Source organism: Natrix helvetica (assembly GCF_964273705.1).
Source record: "Natrix helvetica genome assembly, chromosome: 3".
Lineage (NCBI taxonomy): Eukaryota > Metazoa > Chordata > Lepidosauria > Squamata > Natricidae > Natrix > Natrix helvetica.
Genome location: NC_138549.1, coordinates 116195655 through 116217822, shown reverse-complemented (window position 1 = coordinate 116217822; position 22168 = coordinate 116195655). Strand labels below are relative to the sequence as shown.

Below are 22168 nucleotides of genomic sequence, written 5' to 3'. Positions count from 1 at the left end.
AAAGTTAATGAACACAAGCAGGAGAACATAAACAGCAGTGAAGCAGCAATTTCATTTAAGAAACTTATGTTTATTCTGCCTAAACAGAATAGCGATGGAATGCCACAAAAAAAACAAATATTTTGAGTAAATGTATTGTAAGGTTTACAAAGAAAGTCACCATATTGAGTATTGTAGGAAGGGAGCTGTGTTAGTTTATGGTAGCCAGAATCAGATGGAATCTGGTAGATTCTTTTCAAACTAATACATTTTTATTAAAGGCATAATCTTGTAAGTCATTTATAGTTTATTTTGGGGTTGTGCATTTTACCTGATGGTATAAATCAAGCTGTTTCAATATTATTGCTAAATAACCCAACATTTTGTTATTAGGAATAGAACTGCTGTTAGAATATAACAGAAAAATGACATATTGTATGGCAACATCATAATAGTAATTACAATAATTATATGGGTTATCAGGAATTGGAAGAGAAACTGAGATATCATTTCAGCTTGCAGACAGCTTGTGAAAACTGTTAACATTCTGCAAAAACTACCAAACTGTGTGAAACTACCAGTGCAGAGGTGGTATTCAGCAGGTTCTGACCAGTTCTGGAGAACCAGTAGTAGAAATTTTGAGTAGTTCAGACAACTGGTAAATATCACCTCTGACTGGCCCCGCCCCCATCTATTCTCTGCCTCCTGAGTCCCAGGGAATGGGGATTTTGCAGTAACCTTCCCTTGGAGTGGGGTTGGAATGGAGATTTTACTGTATCCTTCGCCTGCCACGCTCACCGAGCCATGGCCACCAAGCAAGGCCATGCCCATCAAGCTACACCCATAGAACCGGTAGTAAAAAAAATTGAATCCCACCACTGGATCAGTGGTTCAAATTCCAGAATAAGGCTCACTGAATTACCTAATTTTTTCTTCCCTTTTTGTCCAGGTCCGAGTTCTGTGGGTTCACAGACCTTCTTCATTAACATGGAGAGTGTGGCATCATGAGTTCGAAATAAATCTACTACTTCATGAAGAGCAACATCTGTAATTAGATCACAACTCAGCACCAACACATCTGTCTGTGAAAACATAAAAAGAAAAATATTGTTTCCTTATAAACATGTACATGCATTGTTTTGAAATATGAAGAAGAGTACATAGGAGGGTTTCCCAGCAAATACTGCTAATGCTGTTAACATTCTACCATGTTTCCCCGAAAATAAGACAGTGATTTATTTTCTTTTCACCCCCAAATAAGCACTTGGCCTTATTTTTTGGGAGGTCTTATTATTTTTGAAGTGCAGAGGTAGCGAGCGTGGTCACCTCATGGCTGCTGCTGTGATGCAATATTTTCGGGGAGGTCTTATTTTCGGGGGAAGGTTTATTTTAGCGCATGCGCTCAAAAGCCCGATTGGGCTTATTATCAAGGGAGGTCTTATTTTCGGAGAAACAGGGTACATCAATCCTACAATAGCTTTTTATTATTTTATATTTATTTACTTATTTCCCACCTTTTAAAGGCATTTTATGTGCTAGACTTTTATTTTATTTTATTTATTTATTTATTTCTTATTACATTTATTTACCACTCATCTTGCTGTGGGGCTATTCTGGCCAGCTGAAAACAGTAGAAAATTATAAATATTTAAATATAAAAATAGTTAAACAATGGAACAATAAGAATAATGAAAATACTGCAATATGAATTAAAAGCTGGGCAAGGAAGGGGGAGAGGGTCAGCTATTAGTCCAATAGCCACTTACAGTGTGGTACTCTTGCAATGTCTCTTCTAGACAGAGTTATTAGATTGCAAAAACCTGTATTACTTTAACATTTCTGTTATTGCCATTATATTTCGTAAGGGCTAGTGGTATTTTATTTTAACCCTCTCCTTGCCATATAATTCTGGATTGCAGAATTATAAAAATGTGCACAGTTTTATTATTTATAGTGACAATCCTGACATTTTTCTACCCAATAGCAAATTCCCTGACATTAAGCGCATGATTTGGAAAATATATTCCATCACAGTGATTTATCTATATCTACCAAGATTAAAATACTAATTCTTGTGACAATCTATAGAAGTGAGAGTTGGTATCAAGAGTATTGATGGTTTTGAACTTTAGTGTTGGAAAAGATTCCAGAGAATATAGTGGACAAACAGGAAAAAAAACCAAATGGATCACTTAAGACATCAATCCAAACTCACTCAAGGCACAAATTATCCTATTTCAGAAGATAATGACCAGCAGCAAACTGGATGGCTTCAGTTGCTGTAGTCATGATTGCACCATTAGAGGATCTGATAGACCAGTTAGTGAAAAACTGTCTGACCAGTTAGGAAACTGGTTGCTAAAAGTCAACACTGACTTGATGGCAAATTATCAAGAATGCAGCAGGTCGGTCAGAATGAATTAAACAGTCGACATCTTTCATCCTCTTGTAGTTTTAATTTCATTTTATGACTTCTAAAGTCTACCTCAGGAATTCCCAACAGGAACTATTTATTTATAAATACCCCACAACCTTATGCCAATGTACTGTATTTTATTTAAATTTCACTGACACAAAATTTAAGAATACATCTACTTCAAGATAAGATTAATGCAATAAACATTATAAATGCTATTCTGAATTAAAGATTTGATCATTCTAAAATATATTGTATGTTATTAAGAGAAAACATTACAGGCAAATATCTGGAATACTATTAAGCAAAGTTCAACTTCCATTCCTACTTTTATTTCCAAGAATGCTACTGGGTCTCATAAAGTTTCTTAGAAAATGAAAATGGAGGGCTGTTTCAACCCTATGCTATGTTTGGAATGATGCCCATCTATCCAGAAAAAGGGGAAAGGAGAAGGTGAGCAGTAGTGACAGGGGGCATCTTAGGGAGGAAGGAGGCTGATGCAATGATGTTTTAAGAATGTCTACAAAGTAGGATGTAGCCACCTTCTGAATGGGTCAGCCTGCATGCAAACAGTCCAAACTGGGCTTCATGCTCCAGCAAACTAAAATTTATAAACACATATTTCCAACATGTAAACTATGACAGTTTTTGCATTGTAATACCAGGAAAATATCTGCAAGGTATGGGATATTCTATTAATATCAACATTTAGGTTTTCTCTTCTAGGAAATACATTTCTTAAAAATATCAATTAAAAAGGGAGGGGGAGAAAGCTCTCATTATTTACAATGAGCATGACATAAAATATTCTCCGCAAACCAGGCATCCAGGTTTCCGTCTCTGCATCACTTTTATATTAATATATATCTTAAAAGAGCCCTTTGTACATTTACACCACTTGTAAGTTACATCTGTAGAGAGCAGATACAAACTCTTGTAAGTGTTGTAAATATTCAACCCTGTTCCCTAGAGATGTAATTTTCATTCCATCTATTAAAAACCATGCTGTAGATTACTTCTCCCTACAGGCTGCTTAGAGAGCCTTGGACCTGTGAGAATGACAGAAATAAGAAAGTGTAGCCAAAGATTTCATGCCATATAAAGCCACCTTCTTCAATCTGATGTATTAAGTTTCAACTCCAGTTAAGTCTTGACTGAGGTGGTCAAAGACACATGCTGGAGAATTCTAAAGCACCCATGGTTAGATCACTAAGATCAGGGGTCTCCAACCTTGGCAACTTTAAGACTTGTGGACTTCAACTCCCAGAGTTCCTCAGACAGCTTTGCTCCACAAGTCTCCACAAGACTTCACAAGTCTTAAAATAGCCAAGGTTGGAGACCCCTGGCTTAGATATAAATTTATAAATTTAATAAATGTATAATGTAATACACAATAATTACTGAGACCTGAAATAAATAAATAAACAAACAAACAAAGAAAGAAATGATTGATGTTGGGGCAGCGTTTCTCACCTCTTCCTCTATCCCACATAATAAGGTGTATACTCTGAAGGGAAGGCAGAAATGAAGCTATCAGCCCACCCAAGTAGACCAGACAGGGAACTGGACCAGTTCGGCTAGTTCTACTTTATTGTGAGTCTACATGAACAGAACCTTGCAGGTTTGATAGTGCTAATCTCCTGCTGTTTCTTTTCATAGCCTGAGAAATTAGAGGGGTTCCTTTCTTAGTCTCTTTCTCTGCTCATTATGCAACTGTGTGCTATGCCCTCTCTCATCTGATCATTCCCTAGGGGGCATCTTTTCCCCTCCTCTCTTTAGGCCATCCCCACATAAGGAGAAGCACACTAACCAATAAGTTCAAGACATTCAAGTGACAGCCTGGTATTTTCATTTGAGAATTTTATAGCATATAGTGCCTACGGAGGGGGAGCTGGTGAGATGGATTACAATGAAGCAGCAGGAAGGAGGGAGTACATTCCAGAAACAGGAGGAGGGGACCACAGCCCGGAACTAGATAGAAGACACAGGAAGAGAGTTAGAATGGCCACTCCCTAGAATCTCTCAGGTTATATCCACTAGGGTGGGAGTAGTAAGGGTTTAGATGGTATTATGTTTAAGCAAATAAAGAACTGAAGTCTGGCTGGGTTGCTCTAGATTCTTCTTAGGCTGAGCCTGATATATATGAATGCAATAAGATAATAAGGAAAACAATTTCATTACCCCACACAATTTTTCAATTTTCATTATTTTATCCTATTTGAAAGTGCTCTATTGATCCTGAAGGATAGGACATCAGCTAAACGATGCACTGGATTCTTTTCTGCTCTACAATTTTATATAGATAATGTTTCTTTTTACATAGCACTATATTTTTATGAAACTTTAAATGAAAATAAGAGATCATAAAACATAGGAAGGAAATCTAGATAAAAAGTTGGTTTATAAACTATTTTTTTCTAACTCTACTTCAGAACCATTTTTCTTTTTTAAAAGATTGAAATGAATTACTATGGTTACTATACTAAACATATTGCTGGGAACAATTTTACAAGTTGATTTGTATTAACTAAAGATAATCCCCCTCCCTCCTGGGATCAATTGTAATTTTCATAGAGGCACATTATAACATGTTATTAACAAAGATGATCAATGTTGTCAAAAATCATTCCATCATTATTTCCTTTCAAGGTACATTAATTTTTCATCTTGTGAAGTCATAAATAAAATAAAAACAATTTAATTAATCTTAAACTATTACAGAAATTCTATACTATTCACAATATTTCTTAAACAGAGGTCATTTTAATTCCTCTTCCTTTAGCTTTAGGCAAAATCCTGAGCCTATATTGCTTTAATAGAAGAATATGAATATTGCTCTTTTTGAAAGGAATAACATCACCCTGGAATGGTAGAGTCATTGTTTTCATCCTCCTCCTCTTCCGCCTCCTCCTCCTCCTCTCCCTCCCCTCTACCACCACCACCACCCACCATAAAATCTTCAAAAAATAATCAGTTTCACTAACTACTACGTAAAAATTTAATACTATTACAGAATTAACTAGACAGACTAGGTCATATCCAGCAATGGGTTAAGTTGTATAACTTAAAAAGAAAAGGAAATAAACTACAAAGGTTATGCCTTTTGTAACCAATTCATCTGCATATAAAGCAGCTTTTCAAAGATAGTATTTCATAGCTGTCCTGGGAGCAATTAGTAACTGGATAAATATGACGGAGGAGAGAATTCTTAATCTAGAAGGATATGATCTGCTTTATGGTTGGCATGCGTATTTAATGTATGGTAAAAAGCAGGATTTTGTTTTTAGAACGCATATATACAGGTCTGCGTTGTTAAGAGTCTGGAAGAAGTATCAGCCAAATATGCAATGTAAGATTCCTGACTGGGTAATACCAAGGCATATGATAGAAAATATTAGTATAACACAGAGGCACGATGAAACTACATATGCCCAACTGTTGGATTGGGTAGATAATCATTGGGAGCTAAAGTTGATAGATGAACTAAAAGATAAAAAGATTGTTCAGACTTGGTTTCAATATCAACAGTTACAATTTAGGTTTAAGGAAGATATGAGGATAGGTATTGAGAATACGTATGATGAGTTGACTGAGCAAATTAGGGACCAAGGACAATTTCATATTAAAAGAATATATAATATTTTGATAAAGAGAGACTCTGCTTCTGAGTTAGTTAAGGATTGTATGTTAAAGTGGGCACAGAATATAGAGGAGCCTATAATCCTAGATACATGGGAGAAGATTTGGATTAGAAATGTGAAGTTTACGCAAGCCCAGAATTTAAGGGAAATTTTTTACAAGATGTTTTATAGATGGCATTTAGATCCAGCTAAGCTGTCTAAAATGTATCCAAATCACAATCCTAAGTGCTGGAGGTGTGACTGTTCAAACACTTCTTACTTTCATATTTGGTGGTCCTGTAAGAAAGTTAAGGCTTTATGGATTAAAATATGGTGGATAATGCAGAAGAAGATTCTTAAAAGAAAAATTAAATTTGCTCCCCAATTTTTTCTATTGGGCATAGTACCTGACTGCACTGTTGCTGAAACTAAATTAATATTGTATATGATTACAGCAGCTAGACTGCTGGTAGCACAATATTGGAAGAAAGCAGAATTATGCTCTATAGAAGAATGGATACTTAAGGTAGCAAATCTTGCCGAAATGGATAAAATTTCTGTATATCTAAAAGATCACTCTTACGATAAGTATATTATAGATTGGTATCCCTGGATTGATTTTGTAAAATTAAGGTACGGTTCAAAGGAAGTGTCTATGGGATTTGGTTGAGAAATGTTTCATAAATATGTAGTAATGGTTTTGGAAAGGAGGTTATGATGGTTTTTCTCCTTTTTTGTCTTTTTTGTATTATCTTGTTTTTATTCTGATATATGCATATTATTATTGGGATATTTGTTTTTCAGATTTGCTGGTAACTGTGCTTCTGTCTCTATCTGGGAAGTCAGGGGTTGGGTTAGGGAGGGTTAGGGTGGGGAAATGGGGGGGTGGGTGGGGGGAGGGGGAGGGGAGGGAGAAAATGTTTAAAAAAAAATTTGTTTTGTGTAAAACTTTTCAATAATAAAAATTTAATCGGGAAAAAAAAAAGATAGTATTTCAAAATATTTCACAGAAAAACTGACAACACAGAAAAAATTATCCGCCTATTATAAAGTAATCCCACTTAATCTGATAGGGGCAAAGAAAAAATAAAATTCCACACCAACCAATAATCTGAATAAATATTCAAACAATTATTGGTTATGCACATAAGGAACCCTTAAAAGCTATAAACTGTATCTGTCAAACTTATTGTAACAACACAACTTTTTGTTGAAAACCTGGACAAGGTTACAGTTTGGTTGCTTTTAAAGACTAGATCTTTTCCTGATAGGATACCTCCTTCTTGTCAATGATAAAAGCCACCTCAGGCCCACGGGCAAGCCTTCATTTTGGACCTTGTTAACTCAATCTTGTAATTATTTAGCTGCACTATTTTAATCTGTCATCCTCATAAACTGCCAACAAGGCTTTCGCAACTGCAAACAGCCTTCTCGAGGGTTTTTTTTAGGATGAACTCTGGCAAAGGCTGAATACAAGACCCCTGAGGAGCGTAAGGGAACAGAACCACCAAATGTCTGGTTGCCATCTGTTCTACCCATTTACTCTTCAATATGTAAATAAACGTCAGAGAGCACAGGGACCAGTGAAACACATGGTTGCTAAGTGAAGCCCAAATTTCTGCCTCTCCTCCTGATGAGCAGAGCAGCGGCCTCAGATACATGCTGAGAGTACACCATGAAAGGCTCTTTTGGGATTCAACAGCCTCCCCTTTGAAACACCAACACCCTCATAAATAAAGTTCTTACTGTCTGATGGATGCCCTTTTTCCAGTATGGAACCCCTGAAAGAATAAACTAATGCCTGAATGAAAAATAAACTAGGCAAGCACCCTAGTAGACACTTCTATTTTCCTTTACTTTCAATGGTCGATGCGGCAGAAAGAGGGGGGAAATATGGTCTGTACTTTTTAAAAACTATATAGCAAGAAAGTCTCATTAGGACCAATGATTGGGAAAAAACAACTATCCCTTACACATCAATTTGATTAAAAGGGTAGTGTTGTATTAATTAATTTTACACAAAATTGATTTTATGCAAATGCAAAAATAATACCCTGTTTCCTTGAAAATAAGACCTCCCCGGATAATAAGCTCAATTGGGCTTTTGAGCGCATGCGTTAAAATAAGCCTTCCCCCCAAAATAACCCTCCCTGAAAATATTGCAACACAGCAGCAGTCATGAGGTGACCACACTTGCTGCCTCCTACATCTCAAAAATAATAACACCTCCTAAAAATAAGGCCAAGTGCTTATTTTGGGGTCAAAAGAAAATAAGACCCTGTCTTATTTTCAGGGAAACATGGTAGCTGTGAAACCAATAATGAAATATACAGCACATCCAAATTAATAGTTAAGGCTTTCTGATGTAGGATATAGTATGCCAATTATATCCCTACTGCAATTAATTCAATTAATGTAAACAGAGATTAAAATCAAAGCAACTATAGATTTTGAACATTCACTCCAATGCTGACAACTGAATTTAACCCAAGAAATTTAAAAATATAATTGATTCAGATACCCCAGCGAAAATCCCTTAAAGCAGATGACCTAGGATCACCCAGACCACATAAAGAGGCATGTTATTCTTATTTTAAATTAGTAGCCAAGCCAATATTTTCTAAAAAAAAATCCCTAAAAATCATGTGCTACGTGCACTTAACTAGGACACTTTGTTAAATTCAATAAGACATTTTTGGAGTTGGTATCTAAAGGACTACAGTATTAAATTGCTGAATGCAAAAGAAATAGTGTATGATTAAAATAAACAGATCACAACTACACAGAATTTGTGGGTTAAAATCTGGCCACATCATCTGTTATATTGCAACAGAAATACAGGTATGTTTAATAACACTCACAATAGTCCCTACAGTTCAGAAAACTGTGCTAACAGTAGATACTTGTAATAATATATATTACTGTACATCTTTGTAACAATATATATAACTATAATAGTTTTCTAAACATACAGCAATTTTTAGTGTTATAAAGTTTATTTTTATTTATCTATCAAATTTATGTATTGCAATATCATGAGTGACTCAGGGCGGTTAAGTGCCACAGCTGCTCTCCTAGGAAATCACCTTCTTAAGCGGATAAGAGCAACTCCAACAAGGACATTAAAGAGGTTTATTAAACATTTTATTAGACATTTTTAATGCTTGAGTATTTTTTTTCTTTCATAATATCAGAATATGGCTTTATCCAATTAAGCTGGATATCAGAACAAATCAAAGGAATAATATTAGGATTCCTTTTTAAAAAAAGACCAAGGGTGCTTTAGGGTGTGGTTCTTACTGCATAAAGATTGTCTGATTAATAGTTTTTACAAGGGGTTCAGGCCAGAGGTGTGTTGCTCCCGGTTTGGCTGAACCGGTAGTGGAATTCAGGCCTGGGTCGCAGAACCGGCAGTGACCCAGGCCTGCCACACCCCCAAACTGGTTCCCTCGCCACTGCTGGGGCACTGCCATTTTGTTTTTTAGTGATTGCACGTGCGCAGTTCACTGTAAATTGTTCTGCGCATGCATCGCAAAGAACAATTTACACTGGAGTGCACATGAGCGTGCGAGCGAAGTTGTCACACACACGCACGTTGCACGCAGGTTGTGAACCGGTAGTAAAAGCAGCAAACACCCCCCCCCGGTTCAGGCATCTTTTCCATTTACAGTCTCCTGTGCTTCCCCCAACATTCCAGCTTCTGTTTGAAGAGGCAGAACCTCTTCCCAATTACTTGCTTCTAACGTTACCTATTGATGCAGTAGTTTCTTCTTATTGTTCAGCTAGTGCATTACGTCCCATCCACCCGATCTCATTGGAAAATATAATCTAGGTATCTACTATCTGAAGTCAGTCAACAGATCCCTAAGGCTAAACACCTGAAATATGCAGTTTCACCCCAGACATTAGTGTGTAGGATTCATTCCAGTTTTACTTAAAGCAATCCATAAAACATTCAGCTGCAGTATACTAGGTTCAATTATCCTTAAACCACACTATAAATTTTTTCTATACTATATAAATCCAGTAGACAATGTATTGGTTTAGGAAACTAAAACTATATAGCTTTTGCGCCCACCACTAATTTCAGAATTTAGCAGTATTGTGTGCCTATGTGTCTGTTCATGTGCCTTCCAGTTTTTAACCCTGGCAATTATCTGGACATGTCACTACAGTTTTCTTGACAAGTTTTTTTCAGAAATGGGTTGCCATTGTCTGCTTTTGGCAAAGAATGACTAGTCCAAGGTCACATAACCGGCTTTGTGGCAATGGCAGGATTAGAACTCATGGTCTCACATTTTCTAGCCTGGTGCCTTAACCACCATACCAAAGTGGTTCCCTTAATAGTATTGTTTACAAAAGTTATATAAAAACACAATTTTCTTTCTTTCTGAATAAATATCCTTTATTCTATTTGAATAAAACATCCAAGATTACAATTCAAAAGTCTGAGACTGAGCTTTAAAAAATGGCTATTTCTTTTATCTCATCACGCCAACAACTGGATGGGACACACCTTCACTATCACCAGTTTATCTTTCCCCTAATCAATAAATTATAGATGAAGAAAAATGAAAAAAATGCCAAACTGATTTTGAAAGATGTTCAGAATTTCTGAGAGTAAGCATTTAAATGAACTCCCAAAGTTACTTTTTCAAGAGGCAACTGGACTTTCTTGTTTTTCTTTAAAAATGTTTCACTTCTCATCCAAGAAGCTTCTTGGATGAGAAGCGAAACGTTTTCAAATAAAAACAAGGAAGTCCAATTGCCTCTTGAAAAAGTACCTTTGGGACAACCATGACCTGGATGACTGAGAATCTCCATAGAATTTAAATTAAGATTTTCTTTTCGTGAAGTACAGGTGAAACTCAAAAAATTAGAATATCGTGCAAAAGTTCATTTATTTCAGTAATGCAACTTAAAAGATGAAACTAATATATGAGATAAGACTCATTACATGCAAAGCAAGATAGTTCAAGCCATGATTTGTCATAATCGTGATGATTATGGCTTGCAGCTCATGAAAACCCCAAATCCACAATCTCAGAAAATTAGAATGTGAAAAGGTGCAATATTCTAAACTCAAAGTGTCCCAGTCTAATCAGCTAATTAAGCCATAACACCTGCAAAGGGTTCCTGAGCCTTTAAATAGTCTCTCAGTCTCTCAGTGGTCCAAAGTTCTCTTTTCTGATGAGAGCAACTTTTGCATCTCATTTGGAAACCAAGGACCCAGAGTATGGAGGAAGAATGGAGAGGCACACACTGCAAGATGCTTGAAGTCCAGTGTGAAGTTTCCACAGTCTGTGTTGATTTGGGGAGCCATGTCATCTGCTGGTGTTGGTCCACTGTGCTTCGTCCAGGGTCAACGCAGCCGTCTACCAGGAGATTTTGGAGCACTTCATGCTTCCTTTCGCAGACGAGCTTTATGGGGATGCTGACTTCATTTTCCAGCAGGACTTGGCACCTGCCCACATTGCCAAAAGCACCAAAACCTGGTTCAGTGACCGTTGGATTACTGTGCTTGATTGGCCAGCAAACTCACCTGACCTGAACCCCATAGAGAATCTACGGGGCATTGCCAAGAGAAAGATGAGAGACATGAGACCGAACAATGCAGAAGAGCTGAAGGCCGCTATTAAAGCATCCTGGTCTTCCATAACAGCTCAGCAGTGCCACAGGCTGATAGCTTCCATGCCACGCCACATTGAGGCAGTAATTTGCTGCAGAAGGGGCCCAAATCAAGTACTGAGTACATATGCATGCTTATACTTTTCAGAGGTCCGATATTGTTCTATGTACAATCCTTGTTTTATTGATTGCATGTAATATTCTAATTTTCTGAGAGGGTGGATTTGGGGTTTTCATGAGCTGTAAGCCATAATCATCACAATTATGACAAATCACGGCTTGAACTATCTTGCTTTGCATGTAATGAGTCTATCTCATATATTAGTTTCATCTTTTAAGTTGCATTACTGAAATAAATGAACTTTTGCATGATAGTCTAATTTTTCGAGTTTCACCTGTATATGTATACTCTGCAATTTTCGCACGCCGTAGGAAAAAGGTTCGCCATCACTGGACTCTATACCAATAAAATATTCATTCTACAGAAAGAATAGTAGCAACCTAATTCTCAATTCTAAGATTTAAGGAGGACTTTTGAGAACACATCCAAAGAAAAGGCAACCCTTTCTTCCTTTCTACAACAGATGCAAAAGTGGTACTTCTATTCCAGAGGTGCTTTTTCCAAAAGGCAATTGGACTTTGGTTTTGTTTTGTTTTTTTAAAAAAAAATTTGTTTCTCATTCAAGAAGCTTCTTCAGTTGAGGTTCTTGTATGAGACACGAAACATTTTCAAAGGAAAAACAAAACCCAAGAAAGTCTATTTCCCTTTTAGAAAAAGCACCTTTGAGACAATCATGACCTGGATGATTGAGAATCTCTATAGATAACGTTTCTAATTAGTGTAGCAAACAGATTAATTTTGTTTTGAAGAAGCATAACCAGTGCTTAGAATTTATAAGTTATTCCATTCCAAGTTTTGATCGGGCACGTTGCATTATTGTATAAAATGGGCCTTATAGATCTGTTAGCTGCCCCACACATTTTTCCATCCTCTTCCAGAACTAAAATAAGGGAACAGCAAATATACATAGTGACCTTCGGCAAGACAAGCAACTTCCCTACCACATATGTGCTGGAAATATATTTATTGCTTTGACTAGCCCATAGAGGAAAATTGTTTATGCAAGAAAACCGGATTAACATAACCTTAATTGAACTTGAATTTGATATTCCCTACAGTAGTCCTCTCTGTAACCATTCCTTTTTCATAATAGGATCCAGGTTTACAAGAGAACTTCAAAATGAATTCATGTCTAGAATGAGCAAAATGATATTTTTTCTTGGGGGGAGGAGGGTTGCTTCTGGGTTGTGCATTGTGACCTAAGGATTTCCCCATATATTCCACTGAGACACAGACCTTACCAAAACTCCTATGATTGTCAACCTTTTGAAGTATTATTATTTTTGTCGTATAGAAGTCTCTGTGGTGTTGTTAAGAGAGGTGAGTAAGGCAAAACACTTATTTTTATTTCAGAAATATATACGGTGCTTCAGAGAACATCGGTTAAGCCTCAGTAAAAGAAGTCTGGTAAACTGCTTTAAGAAATAAAATGCTCTATTTATTTATTTCAAAATTAACTCATAAGCAAAGGAGTAAAACGTCCCATTTGTCTCTATGCACATATTTCATGGTTGTTTTTCAATCCACCAACAGTCCAAAAACGTCTCTGTTACAAGTTATGATTTTTTTCCATGGTCACCATGGAACTCATCTCAACTGTACCAGAAGCACAGATTCCACCTCCCAGCTATTACAGTGAGCTTTCTTATGTCATGTATTTGGAAAGAATGTTTTTCAGCACAGGAAGTGAAGCACTAAACTTGTCTGTCCAAAACTACATGGATCACTGACCCTCAACAGCATACAGACCACTGCTGTAACATCACACTTTCCACAATACGGCTCCAAAAGATGTACCCAGGATGCAAATCTTAGCCTAGCTCTTCCAAGAAATTACTGCTTTTTATCATTGTTGATGGAAAGATCATGGGTACATTTTTGCAACTTTTATTCTGAAAGATTTAGGAAACACTAGGCAGTCCACCTATCATTACTTCATAGTCAAAGTCTACTAACAATAGTAACTGTGTGGTTTAGTCAGGGGTTCCATTAAAACAAGTAAACATTTATTAGTGCAGGAAAATGTACATTTTTCCACTCTGTTATACTACTGGAATACTATATTTTAATAGCTGGTTGGAATATAGTTACTGACATAATTTGGAAAAGATTTTTACAGGATGATAGAGGAAAAATGTGTCAGCTTTCATCTTCATATTCCAAACCAACATAATATTATCTATGCACATGCCAGCAAAAATGGTTAATCTTCTTACCCAGGCAGTATAGTTTTGGGCCATATCTGTGGTTCTAAATGTCTCTGGCTCACACTGAATAAGAAGCAAGAGCACTTCCCATCTTTAGTCTTAATTGCACAGGGCTTTTCCTTGTAATTTTATAAAGAAGTGAGAGTATGTAGGAAGTGCTGACGGTGGGTTTGTTTCTCGTGCCAAAATTGTTTCTATTCCCAAGAGGAGTAATAATAGCATGGGAAGCAGCTATGCCATGGGCTCTTCCCGCATAACCTGAGTCTACAGATGTTGGTGCCAAACCTCAGGAAACAGACGAAATATTGCCCAAATTCACACATTGCTTTCTGCCAGGATACAAAATATTGCAATGAGCTGGATGCAAGGCCACCAAAACAGAAAAGAAGACATTTTCTCCCTTATTCAACAACTCCAGTTAAATAGCACCATGTTGATTTTATAAAACCAGTTCTGTTCACAGTAGCAGTGGTACTGCAGTGATAATTCCTGGCACTAGCAGTGGTAATAATATAGATACACGGCTCAGATTTAAAACTTATTGCTAGTGTATCTGATACAACAGGTTTGCTTCATGACCTAAGATTATCACTTTCTCAGCTTTTATTTCATTGCTTTTTGATATTAGTAATGTGGATTTCAATTATTTAAATTACTGATATGCTTTCATAAAGCATATCAATATAGTTAAATTTAATTTCATATTAAGAAGTGATTAAATTAAATTTTTAATTCAGCATCCAAATAATGGATCAAGATAAATATTGAATATTAACAATGAAAACATGTAACCATAAGAAACACGAAAAACCAACAACCTTGGCTCAAAATATTCTAATGAAATTTGAATTACATGCACTTTAGTGTACCCGTAAACACAATATTGTTTCACTAACATGCTGGATAATGAAATTAGATCATATCTAGAAAGTCAATTATTTTTGTTCCTGTGTTTCAGTTCAACATTTAGAGTCAGATCTCACTGAATGTAGAAATATTCCATTTCTACATAAATTTACTATGGCTCACAGACTTACAGAAAGTCTATGATCAATAGTGAATTTTTATTTATTTATTTATTGGCAGCCTGCCTTTATTATTTTTAGAAATAACTCAAGGTGGCGAACATACTTTGTACTATATATTAGCTTATCTAAATTGAGATATGAATCCATTTTTTAACGTTATTTAGCAAATGGATTTTTCTCTCATAATTTCTCAAAGATATGGTACACAATAATTACATTATTGTTCATTGGTTGGCTTAATTTGTTAATCTTGTCCCTAAAACTGAATTGGACACAGCAACGAATAAGAGTTCAAAAACATATACATGCTTTGCAAGATCTAAACATCTCCTAAGATGATGGTTTATCTTAGCTGCCCAGAATCACCTTGAGGGGACAGCATAGAAAATAAATAAATAAATAAATGTGCTTCATTTCCTTAGTGAACACTGGTTTGTTGAATGATTTCTATATTTTACACATACACATTACTCATATTATGATCAATTAAAATGATTTTAAATGCTTAGCATTACCTTTATTTTCTCATGAATATGCCGTAATGAGTCTGCAGTTCCCATATCTGCATCGTCAATACATACAATATCCAGCTTCAGTTTTGTCTCCAAGTTTAGCCCTTTCTGAACATCTTTCGTTGTAACCACAATGACTTCTGCAGAAAAGAAAGAAAAAGTAAATAGGTCTACGAAATAGTTTACATTTTTCAGAATAGATCATTTTAGATAGTTTAGAACGATGTAACTGTTAAATGTAAATGTAAAGTTTAAATGTAAAGTTTTATATTCTTTTAAAGCTGTAAAACTTTCAAAGTCCTCAAATAATTTGATCAAGTTCTTCAAGGTTTCAAAATTCTCATTATATGCCAAAATGTGCAAAAATAATTTACTGAACAAAATAGCATTATGTCTGCAGAACAATATTTTATGCTATTTTATTGAATGTAATTTTGCTTTTGTAAGATAGAACTCCTAAGCAAAATATAAGATAGTAAATCTAAAAAATATAAAAATATCAATATAATTGTATATATTCTATAATTTTTATAGAATCTATTCTATAAAAATTATATTATGTATAATTATGTATTTAACACAAAGATAGACATTAATAAAGATATGGAAATATAACTTGAATAAAGGAAAAGTTGGGAAGAGGAAGCCTCTATTCATCTTAAATGTCTATTAAATCTTAAAATATGTAATTCGTACTAATTTACATTATTTGTGTAATGTAATTATGTAATGTAGTATAATGTAATTACACAATTGATATACATTTATGCAAATAACATAAGTACCTCATCAAGGCTTCATGGCTGCAACCAACTTGTCCCTTATTTTATGAGATTATCTAGATCACGGGAGTCAAACTTGCTGCGTCACATTGCTGTCATGTGATGTTTTGCGCCGTTTTTCCCATTTATGGAGATGGGGTAGGCGTGGCCTGCACATGACGCATCCAACTCGTGAGCCACCAGTTTGACACCCCTGGTCTAGATGGAGTTTTGTCTTCTGAATTCAAATTCCATTAAATCAGGCTCTTGAAAAAGCATACATGAGCCTCCCCATGTAACATTCAGAAGAGTTTGAGATACGTTTTCATCTGATTTAATTGGTTTTAATCCAAGTGTTCTAAAAAAAAAGTCCCACATGTAAAATTTCATATTCCTAAAATCAGCAAATGCAGCACCTTACAGTGATCTTGGAGAGGGAGGGGAGGGAGGGTGGGAAAGAAGAGAGAGAGAGGAGAGACATGAAAGAGAAGGAGAGAAAGAAAGAAAGAAAGAAAGAAAGAAAGAAAGAAAGAAAGAAAGAAAGAAAGAAAGAAGAGATAGCCAGTGCAATATCAACTTTTTAAAGGATTTAAGAAAACACAGATTTTTCAGGGTAACATTTATTCCTGGTATATTTGGGGAGAGGGAGGAATTGAAGTCCACATGTCTTAAATTTGCCAAGTTGAGAAACACTGTTTTAGAGTCCCAATATGGATGTGGATAGTTGTAAATTCATATGCACTGTTTATTTGGATTCTCAAAACACATTTGATAGATCTCTCACAATGTTTCTGAATAAACTAACACGGTAAAAGTTTCTTTATTCATTTGTAATTGTTTGATGAGCAGAGGCCTTGGATTAGGAATAAATGGCCAACTTCACAATAGTTGAAACTAAACAATGGGACAGCCAGGGAATTGCACTGAGACCACCACTGTTTAAATGTATAATTATGAATGATCTCTAGATTCTAGATTCTAGAACAAAGACTGGCATAGTAAACACCAGGTGTTCTGAACTCCCACAGCCCCTGCCATTAATCATGGTGCATACAACTGATCAAAACATTTAATCTACATTGGAATTAAATCCAAAAGCAGTTCTGGATCAGCAAGGGAACAGCTAGGCAAATCCACTCATAATGGAAATATCTCAGAATTAGGTTGTTTTAAGCCTAGAAACACTTCACTGAGTATGAAATGCATTGCCAGTAATATTTTAAGTTTGAGCTAATGTCTATTTCTCTTGGGCAGTAAGAAGGAAACTTCTGTTCAAACGGTATAGACTTCTTAGGAAATAACTCTTTTTTTATTAAAATAATTTTATTTTGAAATGGGATTGGGTTGGGCAGTTTTGCAAGTGGTTTCTCATTAACTCAGTTTACTTTTCCAATCTGTATAGGACCAAATAGAAAAATTCTTCTGCCATTTTTTTTCTGTTCTGAAGTTACTTCAAAGAAATAATTCTCCTGGTTGGAATTTGATGTGTTGGAGATTGAAATATTTTATTTAGTTATTTGAGCATTATTGAAGGTAGAAATCTGACCTAAGCAATGCTTAGGAAAACAAGTTTTATAACTAACAGAAAGGAGATTTCTAGGAAGTGCATTATACGTATAAGTAAAATCTAGCATCTAGTTAACTACGTTTTGCCAGGTGCCAAATATCCTAAACTTGTGGCCCTGGGAAGAAAAGCGGAAGGAAATTATTTGAGATTAGCCATTTGTTAAACAAAGAGCAGGCAGAGTAAAAGGCAGTGTGCTAGTATTGCAAATGAAACTACATTTTCATAGCACTCTAATGCGTTCCGGAAATTAGCCTAAAATATTGCTCTGATTTCCTTTGAAGGAAATGGAATGGGAATGGAAAAAGCAGAATGGGTTAACTCAAAAGAAAACAGGATTTTTTTTAACAGTGAAGGCCTTTGTAATAATTTCTTATGCTAGTCTCTGTGTCAGAAATCATTTACTATTTCTCTCTTTATCCTTTCTCCAATGAAACTACATACTAAGCACCAATATTGGAAATGCTCAATAATCATCCTTCATAAAGTATATTAAGCATTTCTTAATATATTCGCTTTGAAATGAACTATTTTCAAGAATGGAATGCTTTCTATCATCTGCCATTGGTGTATTTACTGTGGAAGGACAAAATCATTCATTAAACTGGAACAATTTATGACAATAATAGACATGGCTCATTCTCTGTTCTAGCTTTAAAATTGCCTGGATGCTTTCCCTTGAAGCCTCCACAATACAACCTTAATAAAGAATACTTCTTATTACTGGGATTTAAGAAAAAAGGGCCACAGCTCTTGCTTGACACTGCAGAAAATACAGAATTCTTGGCTCAGAGAAGAGATGCAACCTGTAGAAACTCATCCTAGTGCTTATTTATAACCCTATTTTGTCAACTTTGCTTTAGAAACTTTACTAACCATATAATTGAACATAGGAACCATGAATAAGAATCTATTAGCTTGATGTAATAAATATCCTAAAAAGAAAATGATGTACTGGAAAACAACATCTAATAAGCTAGATCAGAGGTGTCAAACTCACATCATCACAGAGGTGTCATATGATGTATCGGGACTTTTTTTCCCTTCGCTAAACTGGGCGTGGGCATGGTCAGCGCATGACTCATCTGGCCCATGGGCCGGGAGTTTGACAGACCTGAGCTAGATCAGTTTGCCTTCAGAAGTTGTGGGTGCTCCATTACTGGAGGTTTTTAAGAACAGATGGGACAGCCATTTGTCTGAAATGATATAGGGTCTCCTGCTTGAGTAAGGGGTTGCACTAGAAGTCCTCCAATGTCCCTTTCAACTCTGTTAATGCTATTTTAATTACACATTAAGCTCCATGATTACTGAACAATTAGTTATTCTTTCCCTACTTGGAGCCAAAAAGACTAGTATGATTTCCTATTTCGTATTCAGTTAGATAATTTTCAATAGTAACCATAGCAAATGAGCATTATTCATAAAACTTCTATTCTGCCACTATTCACATTACATTTAAAATGCTAGTCCATAAGGAAAATGATTCTGGGGTTTATGCAAAATTACTGAACCTCACGAATAATCAGGTGAGAATACATTTAAAATTAAAATTATGTATATTAAAACTTCTTCAGTTTAGACCTTTTCTTAAAAGACTGTAAATGCAGATGGAAGATATAATTCATCACAAACTAATTATGAACATATGTGATACGATGATTGGTCTCATACATTGGGTTAAGCTAAGAATTGTTAAAACGTTTACCAGCATAACAGAATTAGAGAGGCAGACTAAAATGTAGAACTAACTACTGGTATATTACAGTGAAGCCTAATTATACAACTATATGACACACTTTTTCATGTGATTGTACAATTTTCCTGCACCATTCCAGGAAAAAGCAAGCTGCTTTGTGTAATTACACACAGGTACTATATGTGTGCATTCTCCCAAGAATCCATATTACCTTGAAAACTGAAATACTGCATTACCCCACTACATATTCATTATAAACCATATCAGTTAATCCAAGGTAATTATACTAAAAGAATTTTTTTAAAATAACTTATTGTCATGTATACAGTAATGAAAATTCTGGATAAAAATATATCAGTGAATGAAGTGCTTGGAGAAAAATTAGTCTAATGCTTCAAATTGTGAATATTATTCTCATATAAAACCTTTGGAAGGAAAGGGTGATTTATAATGCCTTTACATATAAATATGGCATTAATACAATCTCTCTCATCCACACATACAATTTACTTCTTGGAAGCTTCCCACAGACCTTCCAAAACTAATTTGAGCTAGACTAATGCCGGTTTCATAGTGAGATACTTTAACCACTACACTGAACTGATTCTATTTTGTTGAAAAAAGGTAAAGCTTTCCCTGTCCAATCATGTCTAACTCTACAAAGCATGGTGCTTATCTCTGTTTCTTGGCCAAGGGAGCCAAGAGTTGTCTGAAGACACTTTCCATGGTCATGTGACCAGCATCGTTATACAACAAAGGGGCACAGAATGCTGTTACCTTCCCACCAAAGTGGTACTTATTAATCTATTTGCATTTGCATGCTTTTGAAGGGATAGGTGGACAGGAGCTGGGGCAGGAACAGGCGTTCACCCCACTGTGCATTGTTCGAGTCTTGAACACGGCTTGTCAGCTTGACAGCTGACAAGTTCAGTGTCTTTAACTGTTGAGCCATCATGCCCCCTTATTTTGTTAATATTCCCATCAAATTCCCAGAAGAATAAAAGATAAGAAAAATTTCAATGTGTGCATTCTTTATGTACAGCGTTTGTATATGTTTACTTAAATACAGAGATGATCTCAATCATATAACCTCCTTCTTCTAAATCAAGGGTGTCAAACTTGCGTTATCATGGCTTCATCATGTGACGTATTGTGACTTTTTCCCCCTTTCCTAAACCAGGCGTGGGCGTGGCCAGTGCATGACGCATCCAGTCCGAAAGCTGTGAGTTTGACACCCCTGTTCTATCATGTTAGAAGTCAAATGGGATATCCTGAATTAACTCGACTTCCAGCTATAGTAGGTCAAATAAATCCAGATTCCTTGGATTTATTGACAAAGCTCGTTCCCAGTACTGCTGAAATAGTGTCCTTGACTTTTTGTTATGTCATTTCTCCACTGAGCAAAACATCAAATTCAAGGCTGCTTACCTTCAAAACCAACTTGTTCCAACAGGTTGAGTGGGTACCATATCAAGGGTTTATTACCAATAGGAAGAAGAGCTTTAGGGGTATTTAAGGTCAGATCCATCATGCGGGATCCACCACCTACAGCCATCACCACAGCTTGAAACTCCATACCAAAATCTGGGGGGGAAATAAAATAATCTAAGCATTCAACCAATAAGCAGACAACCTATGCTCTTTACAGGAAACAAAGTGCAGAACTAGTTACTTCTCATAGTCCATAGTAAGACTTCAACAACCCTCAGAAACCAACATCCTCAGCCTTCTATTTTGCCATTTAATCATCTTTTTTTATGTTACATAATTACAACAACCAGTTGCTGTATTATAGCCCTAGCTAGTATAGCCAATGTTGGAAAATGCACAAAACTGTAGGTCAACCTCTGAAAGATTATAGTACACTTCTCATTCTTGTATTAAATCTTTGTTTTCTGAGTTAAAGCAGCTGAAGACCTGATCCCTTTGAGCTGAGAGATTCTACTCTTGCTCATAGACTTTATTACATCATTTTTCTTTCCATTTATTCTAGAGTCTTTATTATGTGTTCTTAAGCCTTACCACTGCCAGGTAAGTAGACAAAATATGCTCCACATGAATATGGACTCTCTTATCAAAAACTCTGTTGGAAAAGCCAGGCATCAATTTTATACCTAATAAGCATGCAAAACTAACGACGCTCTTCTTTACCCTCCTGTCGCCACGAAAATAAATAACAACCTGGCAGGCTACGGGGGGGAAAGGATGGGCTTTTCTTCCCAACGTCCCACCAAGCGCTTTGGTACCTGAAGCCTAAAGGCTGCTTGGTTTCACGGTGACAAGGGGGAACCAATGATAAGAGCTTCGCTTCCCCTCCGGTGCACTTCCACGTTTGCGCCGCTAACAAAACGTGCACACCCTCTACCGTACCGGGTTTACACGCGGAGCGAATCGATGAACAGCCCTAACGGAGAACACCGAATAACCGATCTACTTGTCACTGGTAGGGAAAAATAATCAAGTGAAGAGAATGCCGAGCTATAGATTTCCGAAGAACAGGAGCCTTACGAAAGAGCTCAGAGATATCGATCTCCTTTTGGAAGAGCGCTGAATAAAAAGCGGGAGGGAGAAATAGGTGGCTGATTTCCTATTTTTTTCTTGAAGGGCAGCCTTAGTTCAGGGTGAAAACATACCCT

General features: G+C 36.1%; 1 protein-coding gene across 5 annotated transcripts in view; it reads right to left on the bottom strand.

The window, feature by feature from the left end:
- The window catches only part of EIF2B3 (eukaryotic translation initiation factor 2B subunit gamma), a gene marked incomplete at its 3' end in the record, with an annotated part of 102782 nt that extends 80860 nt beyond the window's left edge, over nt 1–21922 (bottom strand). For 2 of the 5 annotated variants that reach the window (XM_081948315.1, XM_081948319.1), the window contains exons 1-4: nt 21779–21919; nt 20961–21116; nt 15515–15651; nt 902–1061 (exon numbers count right to left, since the gene is read on the bottom strand). In XM_081948315.1, coding sequence (XP_081804441.1) covers nt 902–1061; nt 15515–15651; nt 20961–21108 — 445 coding nt within the window. In that variant the 5' untranslated portion in view covers nt 21109–21116; nt 21779–21919. Of the gene's footprint in view, nt 1–901; nt 1062–15514; nt 15652–20960; nt 21117–21554; nt 21623–21646 lie in introns of those variants that run through there. The other 3 variants (XM_081948318.1, XM_081948316.1, XM_081948317.1) reach the window with 3 other exon arrangements.
- Nucleotides 21923–22168: the final 246 nt, after the last annotated feature.